The sequence below is a fragment of the Mesocricetus auratus genome, unplaced genomic scaffold (assembly GCF_017639785.1).
Source record: "Mesocricetus auratus isolate SY011 unplaced genomic scaffold, BCM_Maur_2.0 Super-Scaffold_100014, whole genome shotgun sequence".
Taxonomy (NCBI): domain Eukaryota; kingdom Metazoa; phylum Chordata; class Mammalia; order Rodentia; family Cricetidae; genus Mesocricetus; species Mesocricetus auratus.
Window position 1 is genome coordinate 12,564,852 of NW_024429197.1, and position 12,611 is coordinate 12,577,462.

The window sequence follows — 12,611 nt, forward strand, 5'->3', positions numbered from 1 at the left end:
TATACGAAAGAGAATCAAATTTTGTTAGCAAAATACTAGAGACAAATTCTTATTTAAAGTGTTCAATTAAGATAGAAAATGAATACATTGAGCCATTAAGGAGCAAGGAGAGAAAAAGGAGAGACAGTTTTTATGGAGCTGGACATAGCTACTGGGAGCTACAGAGAGAACAATGTCCAATTATACTTTTCTTTCTATGGAAAAAGTTTGCTAACTAAATCTCATGTAGGCTGGGATATGGCTCAACCTTATGCACCTGTACAACCATGTTCCACCCCAGTACCACCAAAAGCAACAAAAACTTAACAACCATATATACTCACAGCATACTTCAAAGGGATTTCTTCCTAAGATTGGTTAATTACCAATAAAAATTCATCTGTTAAAAGTTAAATGACAGCACAGTACAACTAATCTCCAAAGACAATACATAAAGTTTTGAAAACTACAAAAGGATTGTATCCCAGTCCAAACTTAAGAAGTAACACAAAGGTACAGACTGTGGATTGTGAAGCTGCCTGGTCCCATGGGTAGCTGTCTCCTTTCTAATAAATTAGTCCTACTATGCCTTCCAAAATGGCTGCCATAGTTTTGGGGCATGGTGGCTCACACCTGTGATCTCGGTACTACCAAAGAGGCTGAAATGGACTGAAGAGGTGACTGCTTCCAGGTTCAATTTCAGCACTCAAATGGCAGCTCACAAACAGTCTCTTCTTTCCTCTTTTGGGCCCTGCATGCACACAGTACACAGACATACAGTACTCATATACAGAAAATAAAACAAAAAACTTAAATTGAAAAAAGAGGCTAGCTAAGACAAGAAGGTAAATTCAAGGTTATACTGTACTATGCAGCAGGTTCCAAGCCAGCCTTGGATTCACAGTAAGACACTATCCAAACAACAACAACAAAAAAACCACAATTTTTCCCAAAAACTTGTCAACAGAAGACACTTAAGCCTAAGAGATGGCTTAGTAGGTAAGAGGACTTACTGTACAAGTGTGAGCACAGTGACTCCAGCACTGGATGTGGGGGCGAGAAAACTGGCAAGGTGCTGAGTTTCAGACTCAGTGAGAGACCCTGTTTCAGGGAATTAGGGAAAGCAATAGAGGAAAGCATCCAATATCTCCCACTGGCCTCTGCATGCACAGGTCTCGGTCTCAGTCTCTCTCTCTCTCATCAAACACACAAACCAGCAAAAAATAATAATTGTAGACCTTATGGAGTGTTTTACACGTTTAATCGTGTGTGTTATAGACTATAATAACTAATATAAACAAAAGACATGAATGATAAGAATGGGTTGGTATTATACTGAAGTAAAGGACAAGAGAGCTCACGATCTTATTTATTTCCCTTTTTGGATATGCACACTTGAGAATGGATACATGTGCCTCTCTGCGCACATATGAATAAATACTAGGGAAGGACACTAAATGTCTTCCTTTATTGCTCTCCACCTTTTTTTAACCACCTTATTTTTTGATTCAGGGTCTCACATTGAATCTGATATTCACTGTTTTTGCTAGGTTGTCAGGCTGACCATCAAGCTCCAGGATGTGCCAATTTCTGACCTCCCATACTAGGCATGCACAGCTTTGTCCAGCTAGACATTTGGACTTGATCATCTTGTTTTCAAAGCAAATACTTTTACCCATTGAGACATCTCTCTAGCCCTTCGTTATTTTTAATACAAAACAAACCAGCAAAAGCATACAACAGATCTTATAAGTGTAATTTAACATCTGGGAGAATGCTCATTCAATCCCCAGAGGTGGGGAAAGAATAGCCAAACACGATACATGTAGAGCAGGGTACTCTCTTCCCAACAACTTTGGCCTAAGAACTAGCTTCCCGAGGAGAAAGGTGAGCTTTGTAAACTTATTTCATTGCTGGACCAAAACAGCTGGCTGATGGCATTCTAAAATGGTAACATCCTTGCTCACACACAACCCCATTAATGTGCTGGCTAGAGAGAAAGGAGAAGGGTGACAAAGACACACACTGTACCTGTTGTTGAGAATTGTAGTCAAAAAGTCCCACAGTTGCTGCTGCTGAGTCCACAGGTACCTGCGTGCCTGAATAATCAAACTGCAGAGGCTCCATGCCCACATGTTCCATGGGGTCCAAGGGGACACTCTGGGACTCCATGTTGGAGAAATCCTCCACAGGCTTGGCACCATTGGTGCTGGTCAGCTGCGCTAAGCCCTCAGAACCATTCTGGTTTGGACCCAGAAGATCCACTTCATTAGCAGAGTTCTGGCAATTACCAGGGGTACGGCTAAACAGAGAAAGTAAAGGGCATTAAACCTTATTTTGATCTAGGAGGGACACTAGAGCAACCCCCAATTTATGTCCTTGACATAATTCATTAACAGTCCTGAAAGTTAGTTCAATGACTTGACTCTTCAATTGTTTGCCTACCCTCCTGGAGGCCTCTTGAATCTGTATCATCAGCTATTAACATACAATACCTTTACCATGGACTCTAAATTGAAGAAACACACAAAAAGCTAAAAAACAAATGCCCCCTCCCCCTAAACACAGGGGTAAAAACACACTCCACCAGAGCAGTAGCTCCTCTTGAAACACAGAGCACAATGAAAAGGTGGGTGTCTGGGCCAGGCAGAGTGGCACACCTATGATCCCTGCCGCATTCAGTGCAAGTTTCAAACCCATGCTCCAGTACCCACAAGACTTTGTTTCAAAATAAAGCATAACACCTAAAGTTGGTTCCTAGTGGAAATTCCAATTCTTCGAATGATTCTAATTGAAAGGTTTTCGTGTATTATTTGCATTATTACCAGTGCTGAACACTACCCCTATCTGCCAAAGACATGGAAGAAGTAAATCAGTTCAAAAATGTGTAAAGCTTCATCCCTGACCACAAGCTCCTACTCCAAAGACAATGCTAAACTAAAGCTAGTGTATTTATGTTCCATCCTCCATGTCACGATACTCCAAAGAGCAAAGAGGGCACCAATGGTCATTACCTGGGCCACACACGAATTTAAATGAGTACTGTGCTGGGACTTGAGATATACCACAACCCTATGTTAAATGTCTGTATCCTCCAAACCCATTACATTCAATCGCTTTATCTTTTAAAAAGAAGAAGAAGAAGAAAAAAAAGAATACAACTGGTACAAGTTAAAAGTATTGTCATGTTCTTTCACATACACCATCACCTCTACCACCTCCTGCCCCAGTCAGATATCACAAAGCATTGCTCCAGGGTGCTTGTGATACAGGGAGGTGAGGCCAGCTGAACATATTCCAAGAACACAGATAAGCATTTATTGCCCTTTGCCTCAAATTGCAAAGACTCATAATTCTGTATGTATTCAATACGTACAAAATTAATTTATTAAACAACTGATACTTGTTCTGCAAATGATACAAACTACATTTTTTTACTAGTGGGTATTAGGAGGGTGTAAAATACATTTTTGTATGTGCATTCAAATAAACGTCCATGAGGTTTAGATTGGCATTAAATTATTTGTATGTGTATCACAGAACAAAGATTTTTATAGACTTTTTGAAATTAGACACCATAATTAAAGCTTGTCTATATAAACAAGAATGACTCCAACTGTGGAAGACAAATGTGTAATACCATACACGTTCTATTACAGAGTACAATGTGCAACTCAGGCATGACCAGAGATAGGATAAGAGGTATCCATGGGAAGTATTATTACAAACAAACCACTTGCTGGGTGTGGCAGTATACATTTGAAATCCCAGCACTTAAAGGGCAAGGCAGGAGGGTTGCCAGTTCAAAGCCAGCCTGGGTTACTTAGTGAGCCCCTCTTACTTTGCCTTTGAACTTCTACTTCTTCAACCTGAAGTAACTGTAGGCCTACCTATGTGGAATGGAATTGCTGAACACAAATGAAATGGGAGAAGGCACACAAGTTCTCAGTTATTTCTCCATCCAACGTGAGAGAGAGGCACTAGTGTATAGTGGTACAGGAGAAACTCAGGGAAGTCTCAAAACATCTACACCAAAGTTTGAGTATTCTACTAAAATCTCCTCTGTGGAATAACTCTGCGAACCCAGCTCCCTACAAATGCAAATTCTACCACTTGGGCAAAGCATCAAACATGGACAGCTGTTAAAATGCCACCTTACCAGTTAGTTTACACCTCTATGGCATCATCTATACTAGATTCTTTTTTTTTTTTTTTTTTTTTTAAGAGAAAGAGGAAGGAAGGGACTAAAATGAAAACAAAAAACCCACAGCCCACATCCAAAAATCAGAAGTGTAAAATATACAAACCTAAAATCTTTGACGTCTGCATCAATCCCATTCTGCACTGGTAAACCATTGGTCTTGTCCATCACATCACCCTCCTCCTTCAAATCTCCTAGCTTATCTCCATCAAACGTACCCTTGTTCTTCTTTTCACCTTTGTCGTTTTCATCACTGTCTGCATCCCTTGGGCCCTGTTTAAAAAATAGCTTCAGCTTCACTAATCATCATCAACTAATTGTGGATACCCACTGTGGACACCAGACTACACTAAATGCTAACTGAAACAAGACTGTGCCCACTTCTGACGTTACAGTCTAGTTTACAAACAACACAAAGGCAGGGACACTGCAGAAATTTTTGCCAAATGGGGAAGACAGACAGACAGGTATGTTACAGAACTGAGGACATCTTACCATACCAAGTACTCCCACTTCTGCCCAACCCCCTCTTCTGCCCAAAGCCCAGTAAAAGCTGTATAGCTCTCAACTTCTCTCAAATCCGTCTAGCATGACTCCTACAGGGAAAGCATTACGCCTGTTAAAAAATTAAAACAAACAAAAAAATTCTGTAACTTCCCACTCTTCTAAATAAAAATTCAATGTGATCTGAAACCATTCTCACTCAATTAGTCTCTACTTGATCTGGGAATATATGCACTGCCAACTTGTACTGCCACCCCAGTTTCACCCTGTTGCACCAAATCCTTAACATTCTTGTATTTTGTCTGTGTGGTTTGTTTTTTATTTTGTGTTGTTTGTTTTGTTTTTGTGTTTGTTTGTTCTGAGTCAGGTTCTTGCTGCCCCTTACTAGTTTGGAACACACTACATACAAATCTCAGGTTGGCCTTTCATTTTGGCAACCCTCTTGCCTCAGCCTTCTAAATGCTGAGATTACAAATGTGCACCAGACACCCAGCTAACATTGATTTCTTTAAAAAGATGCCTCAAAATAAATCTTTCTTTTCAGTAGCATACTCTAAAAACTCATATCTTCCATTACCTGCATAATTCAATGCAAATTAGCTGATGATATAATAGCGGAATTTTATACAAGAGAATTTACTTCTGAAATGTTTCACACTTTCAAACACTGGACCTACTATAATGGCTGTGGTACCAGATATACTCAGGTCCTGACTCTTAAAGAAATGTAAATAAGTCTCTTCTTACTAACATCCAGTATGAGTCATGGATATAGGAGGGGGAAATCCTTTATTTCCAAAAGGAAAGCAACTATCTGTGAACTTTTCAGGGTGAGGAGTTTTGCAGACCCTGGCACTGTAGGCCACTAATTAACTTCCATTTTTATAAAATGAGAGAAACAATCTTGTTATTCCTACCACTGCTTCTTGCTTTATGGAGGAAGAAACAAGTGCATACAGCTCAAATTAAAGTTCCTGTTACAAGGCAAGCCCAGTGGACAAAAGACATGCACTTCTACACCAAACATCTGATCACCAACTAAACTCCAGTGTTACTTAGGAGAGCACAGAGCAGCAAACAGTTAGCTGTGAGCAGACCAACTGAAAAAGGTGACAGGTTGCACAGAGAAAACAGAAGCTCCCCAAGACTTAAGAAATCAGTAGACCAGAAACCACAGTGCAGGAGCCTGTGGAATACTGCTTCAGAGCTCATTTTTCCTTTTAAAGGCATTCTTTGTTCAAATACACACAGAAAAGAAAGTGTTCACAGATAATATGAAAATAGGAATACTTGTGACCAAAAGACACACAGCATAGCCTCAAGTGGCATCAAGACAACGAAGCCTAACAGTGGCCACAGCAGGATGTGCTTTGAAGACTTGTACCTCTATAATATGCGGCTGAGAACAGAGGCGTTCAAGGAGTACCCTGAGGCCTCAAGGCAGATATGGGAAGGCAAGGCTCTGAAGGCCAAGAGAGTATACACGATAACTAGACACAGCAGCAGCCTCCACAGTACAGAAAGTACGAGAGTTTTCATTTTTATAGCTACAACTATAAAGATGAATACACTGTCTAGCAGAAGTTCAATAAATATGACCCAAAAAGTGCTTTGATGGTGAGGGTCAAAACCTCCTGTGAAACCAAAATGTCAAAATAAACGTCATCTTGTCTTTATCATCATTAAACCAGTCAAGATGGTGAGAATATCGATGCAATGGCAAAAAGAAACCATTAATGTCAATGGCCTGTAAGTATCACATGAAGCATCTCCACAAGTCTATAAATCAAACCTATGGCTCAAAAGTAACAGTTCAGCTCTAATATTCTCCCAAAGAGTACAAAAGACCTGCCCATAAAACTGCACAGGAACCAGGAGAAAGGAGCAGCAGGAAGACCCTACAGCAAACAAGATACTGTTGGAAACATAATCACTGCACAGCTCACTTTCAGCATTCTCATTCCTTGACAACCTTCACAGGGGCTTCCTACAAAACCTGCTCAGCCCATTTATTTGTTCATTAGCCTACACTGAAAACATAACCAAGATCATATTATTAATATCACAACCAAGGGCTATATTTTCAAATTATTCCCTGAGGTGGGCTAGTTTTTACCTATAAAACTTATTCCTACAATTTGCTGCCTGACTTTCTTCCCTATCAAAACATCAAATCTTTGACAGAGCACTGGCAACTCTTTCTACTGGAAAGTAAGGCACCTAAGGGATGGTCCTACCTGTTGATTTTCATGGTGAGTCTCCACTTGTAGAAACGGTGTGTATAGACCAATAGGTATATACATACAGATCCATTTTGCTCAAAATTTTAAAAGCTCATTAAATAAACAATGACACACAACAAAAATGGCTGGCAATCAAATCTGCCTTATGCCAAGATCATAATGAGAAAGCAACTGCTACCTAAAGACTATACTGGTTCAGGATCATAAAAATGTTCCCCACCCCCCCTTTTATAGTCACAGCACTCGGGAGGCAGAACCATCAAGTTATCAGCTAGTCAGGACAAAAACAACAAAAAGCTGTCTTAGAAATATGAGGGACCAGCTGGGCTGGGGGTCAAATTTGTAATTCCAGCATTCGGGTCATAAAACAGGAAGATTACCAAGAACTCAGAGGTACTTTGGCTACACAGTGAGTTCCAGGTTGGCCTGTGCGCTATTGGACTCCGTTTTGTTTTGCTTTGTTTTGTTTCAAAGGAAAGGAAAAAAAAAAAAAAAGAAGGGGGAGGGGAGGAAAGTGGGAGATGAAAGGGGAAATGAGGGAGAGAGGGAGAGGGAGAGGAAAACAGCTTGTGAAGAGCTTAACAGAAAAGTGGAGCTGGAAAGATGGCTCAGCAGTAATGAGCGCTAGCTGCTCTTGAAAAAGATCTGGGTTCAAGCCCAGCACCTGCATGGCAGGTCAAAACAGTTCCTAGGGATCCAACGCCCTCTTCCGGCCGCCAGGGAGATTGCATGCAAGTATAAATTAAACATTCAGGCAAATCACCTATATGTGTAAAAATAAAAATAATTTAGGGGAAAATTAAAAAGGAGCATAAAAGTGTTAATTTTTGACATCTTTGTGGCTTTTAATAATATCAAGGTGAGGTGTTTGCTGTTATATGTGGTCTTTCAGAAAAATATTGGCACAGATCCACTGAATCTATTCTGTGTTCTATCTACAACACTTACTGGCCATTAAGACTTTGGTCATTTAATGTCTTATCTCTAAAACAAGGATAATTTTATTTAATAAATAGTCATGAACAGCAATGAAATGCTGCATGTGAGAAGTTTAAGAATGTTGCTTTAGGGCTGGAGAGATGGCTCAGAGGTTAAGAGCACTGGTTGCTCTTCCAGAGGTTCTGAGTTCGATTCCCAGTAACCACATGGTGGCTCACGACCATCTATAATGAGATCTGATGCCTGTTTCTCACATAAAGTTGTATACGCAGATAGAGTACTCATATATATACAATAAACAAATCTTTAAAAAAAAGAAAGTTGCTTTATATACATGTAAAAATATAGCAGAACAGATGCACTTAACACTATATACATTAGCAAAGACTGGTCCTCCTAGACAGTCGCTTGAAAGTGGTTCTACAGTCCAAGTTGATGACCATAATCTCAAAATTTAAAGGTGCCTGGGGTCAACCCACACACATTCTGATTTAGTTGGTCTAAAATAATGTTCCTACATGCAGCACTTTTAAGAAACCTTTCCCCTGCCTGACAGTAGTGGCACATGCCTTTAATCCAAGCAGAGTTGGGCGGATCTTTGTGAGTTTGAGGCCAGCCTGGTCTAACAGAGGGGGGGAAAAAACCCAAAGCTTTCCCCTAAAAGCCCCCTTAGTATCAACATTTCAGAAACAATATAACTAAATTCCAACAGAAAAATTAAAAAGACAAGGAAAATATGTGTCCTCGGTTTTTTCCTGTTGTTTAGTACACAATATCACTTTTTTTAAAAACTACCAGCTTAATAAACATATGAATGGATGAATGAATGACAAAACAAGCAAAGATCGCTGGACTCATTTCTTAGCATGGGTTCCTTTAAAGTGAAGATAACCCTAAATGGTAATGTTCAAAAACAAAAGCAGTAGTGTAGACAACACAAAAGCATTCAGGCTCTATCAAATTCTCCACAGTGGGAACAAAAGGGTTCTGAGAGACAGGAGCCAAGGAGCCAAGCAGACATTGATAAAAACCAGGAGGCACAGAGGTGGCCTGTGCACTGCTGGCTGCCTCCTCCGGTCAACTATAAAGGAGCCAGAGATCCTCCTACTGAAGGTGGAAAGTCGATTCAGGAAGACCAGAGCCTCTCCTCCATCTGTACCACATAAGCAGTATTCCATGCCTACTTACAGTAAACTAGGTCTTATGCACACTTGTTCCCCCCAAAATTCCCAATTTTCTTTTAAATTAAGTATTTATTTATGTGCAATTGGTGTTTTTGCTTGTATAAATGTCTGTGTGAGTGTCAGATCCCCTGGAACTGGAGTTACAGACAGATGTGAGATATCATGTGGATGATGGGAATTGAACCCAAGTCCTCTGGAAGAGAAGCTAGTATTTTTCAACCACTGAGCCATCTCTCCAGCCCCCAACCCAAATTTTTTGTATTAAACTTTCACTATCAATAAAATGAGTAAAACTGCAGCTGTAGTCTTGTGGAACAACTTGATGAGAACCCAACTCAAAAGTCATACCTGGCAAACCTGAAATGAAAGCAAAGCTTGAATCCAGGACTCCTACTTTGCCTCTGAGCCTCATTTTCCTCATCTATAAGTTAATCTACCATATGGGTTATTCCAAAGATTAAATAAGCAATCCTTAAGCAAGACAACTTGTTGTTTTAAGATTAGTATCAAAAATGCAGCCATTACATTTCACTGACTGAGATACTATCTACACCACTAAAAAAGTCACAATAGTTCAAGTATGACATGGACCCATTTGAAATATGCACTAATTTCAGAAGGAACAAAAGCTTAAAAAAGTGCATTGTGGAGCATAACCTACCCAGTTCCTGGTGTGCAGAAAGTAAGAGACACCACTATGATATCCAATAGGCAAAAAGAAACCTTTCAGGCAAAAAAAAAGTTTGATTTTATTAGAAAACAATAAAAAGGTTTGGTTTTGTATGTTTTATAAGTTTGACATTGCAAACTACAATATGTGATTTCAGTTGTGGAACTAGCCAAAACCTAAAGGCATTATTCCATCCTAATGAAAAAATCTTCCAAGGAGAGATTCTAACAGTGAGTGTGTTTCAGCTTTAGTATACATGGAGGGGAGGCTGTATTATTTAAAAACACAAGTATGATGGCACATTCCTGCAAGCCTACCACTCAGGGTACTAAGGCAGGAAGACTGCGTTTGAGGCCAGCTTGGGTTATACAGTGACTCCTTGTCCCCAAAAGAAAAGTGGATTTCAGTTCAGTAACCCTAGGGTAGAGGCCTAGGAATCATAAGCTGTGGGATGATGCTAGTGTTATTGATGCACACTAACTTTGAGTATCAATATAATCTGTTACATTAGTATGAGACTTCCTTGAAGGCTAATAATCCCTGTTAAACAGATGAAACGTCCAGTTGAAACTCGAACCCCTGGCTTCTATATGCAATACACAAAAATTAATTTTACTATACTAGCCTCCCAAGCCAATTGTGACACAGATGAATAGGTACAAGTACAAGTACGTAATCTCCAGGTCAGAAAGTAGGAGCTTGACATAACATGGGGAGACCTTCCCACATCTCTTCAAAAGTTAAAGAGTAGTTGTCACTAATCCAATAATTGCAGGGGATAGACCACAAGAAAACACTCATGTGTTTTGTTTTGTTTTGTTTTGGAAGGGGTGGGTCGGTAGAGACAGGGTTTCTGTATAAGCATCCTGGTTGTCCTGGAACTAGCTATTTGTAGACCAGGTTTGGTTCAAACTTACAGAGATCCTCCTTCCTGCTTTTGCCTCCCAAGTACTGGGATTAAAAGCGTGCGGCACCACTGCCCGGCTCATGTTCTTAATAACTAGACTTCAACCTACTAGAAGAAAACCAGGAGACCAATATCGCACTTTTGAAATGAGTGACTCCTATGATTTTGTAACTACTTCTGAACCCAGGAAATGGGGAGGGAAAACCATATTCCAGGAACAAATAAAATAAAAACTAAAATGTGAAAAAGATTTGGCTAGTGCATTCAAGATTCTCATTATTCCAAAATCTGTGACCCTAAAAGTGGCGTGCTAGCTAACATCCACAGTAAGTGTGAGAACAATGCAGAGGTTCTTCTGCTGAACCACAAAGTAAGTGAGGTAGTTTGTATGCTTGCTTGTGGCAGGTTCTGTATAGCCCTGCTGGACTGGAACTCACTATGTAGACCAGGCTGGCCTCACATTCACAGGATCCTTTAGCTGCCTTCTAAAAGCATTCCTTGTCTTAGAACAAAAACTACTGGATTAAGAGCCTTCACAACCAAAATCAACTCAAGGAAGTACAGGGAAGCGAAGGGAATACAAAGAACTAAATTCTTTTAGTCAAGCTGTGATAAGGAAATCCATGAAAATGGAACTACTGCAAAGTTAAGCAAGCTCTCCTGGTGGGCCATTCAGGGCCAAAACTCCCTATCTGCTCTGACCAGGAGGTAAGTATTCTATAGACAATGCTCCTAGATGTAGATGGCTTATTGTCCTTGCACTACAAACTTAAGACTTAAGTACTTTTAAGAAAGAGTGGGACACCCCCCCTTTTCAAAGATGTTATATGCATATCATGAGAACTAGAAAGTGATTCAGATTTCCCATGAGCAGTTTTCCCTAGGTGTCATTCTATAAAAAGAGCAGAGTGAACCCAGGATAGGGAAAGCATTGGCAGAATGCAACACCAATGCTGACCAGCCATTCTCTGGCCTGATACCCATCAGTCTCCCTCTATCAATCTACACATGGCACAGAAGTCAAAATACTGGATAACATTTTACTCCCCACAACTGTCCTAAGAAAAGAGAACACAGATTTGCACAGTTATTATTATCTTGGATGCTTGTCTCAGAAGCTTAGGAAATTACCTGACTGGAAAGAGTCCTCTCCCGTATGGACTGCTGTTTTCAATTAGAGGTGGGGCAGTTATCAGATCTCATTTAATTTCATCTAGGCACAACAGTATGAAAGAGATAAAAATCACCAGTTTCTCAAAACCACTAAATATGGGACCCTCCTTTATCCTAAAACTGCCTTAAAAAGTATTCCATTACTATTATTACTAATTCCATTCCACCATTTTATCTACGTTTTTAATTCAAGTGATTTTTCTCCCTCCTACAAACTTCACAGCAATCCAGGTGTGTGCCTGTTACTAATCTTCACAAACCAGAATCTGGTCAGACAATCCACAGGCATTGTTATCAAGACTCCTGATCACCTCACCAACAACTGATGAGTGTCCCATACTCATTTCTCTCCAGCAAATAACTCAAAGCAGCAGGTCATATTTACAAGGCAACACTTTCTCTAGAGTTTAAGGTGGGTATTAAGTGTAAACAAAGTTCCAGTCTTCTCTTGAGAAGATAGGCAAATGAGCATTTGGCTGGATGCCATTCCTCATGTCCAAAGTGTAGATCTTGTTCTCCCTCAAGGAGTCCCTTGAGAAGGAACATAGAAGCAGTTCCCTGTCAGATTTGTAAGTCACACTACGTCTGAACCAAGTCAAAAGATCCAGAAGCATTCAGGTCAGCTTTGAAAAGGGTAGTACTCAAGAATGTACTTGGTATACAGAGTAGACTACCAAACACCAACAACTACTACTCCAGACTTTTAAGCAACAGAAGGGAAACAGGACCAGCAAAAAAGTACTCTAGATAGCAAATGCAACACATGAAGAAATACACGTATGGATGAAATCAAAATCATGATGCTATGGGG

At 40.0% G+C, this 12,611-nt stretch overlaps 1 protein-coding gene across 25 annotated transcripts in view; it reads right to left on the reverse strand.

The window, feature by feature from the left end:
• Positions 1-12,611, reverse strand: part of Pum1 (pumilio RNA binding family member 1) — a 107,549-nt gene that overhangs the window by 50,103 nt on the left and 44,835 nt on the right. For 19 of the 25 annotated variants that reach the window (XM_040756511.1, XM_040756510.1, XM_040756509.1 and 16 more), the window contains 2 exons: positions 4,287-4,453; positions 2,011-2,281 (listed from right to left, as the gene is read on the reverse strand). The exons of the other annotated variants lie outside the window; for them this stretch is intronic. In XM_040756511.1, the coding sequence (XP_040612445.1) occupies positions 2,011-2,281; positions 4,287-4,453 (438 nt within the window). The remainder of the gene's footprint in view (positions 1-2,010; positions 2,282-4,286; positions 4,454-12,611) is intronic. 25 annotated transcript variants of the gene reach the window in all.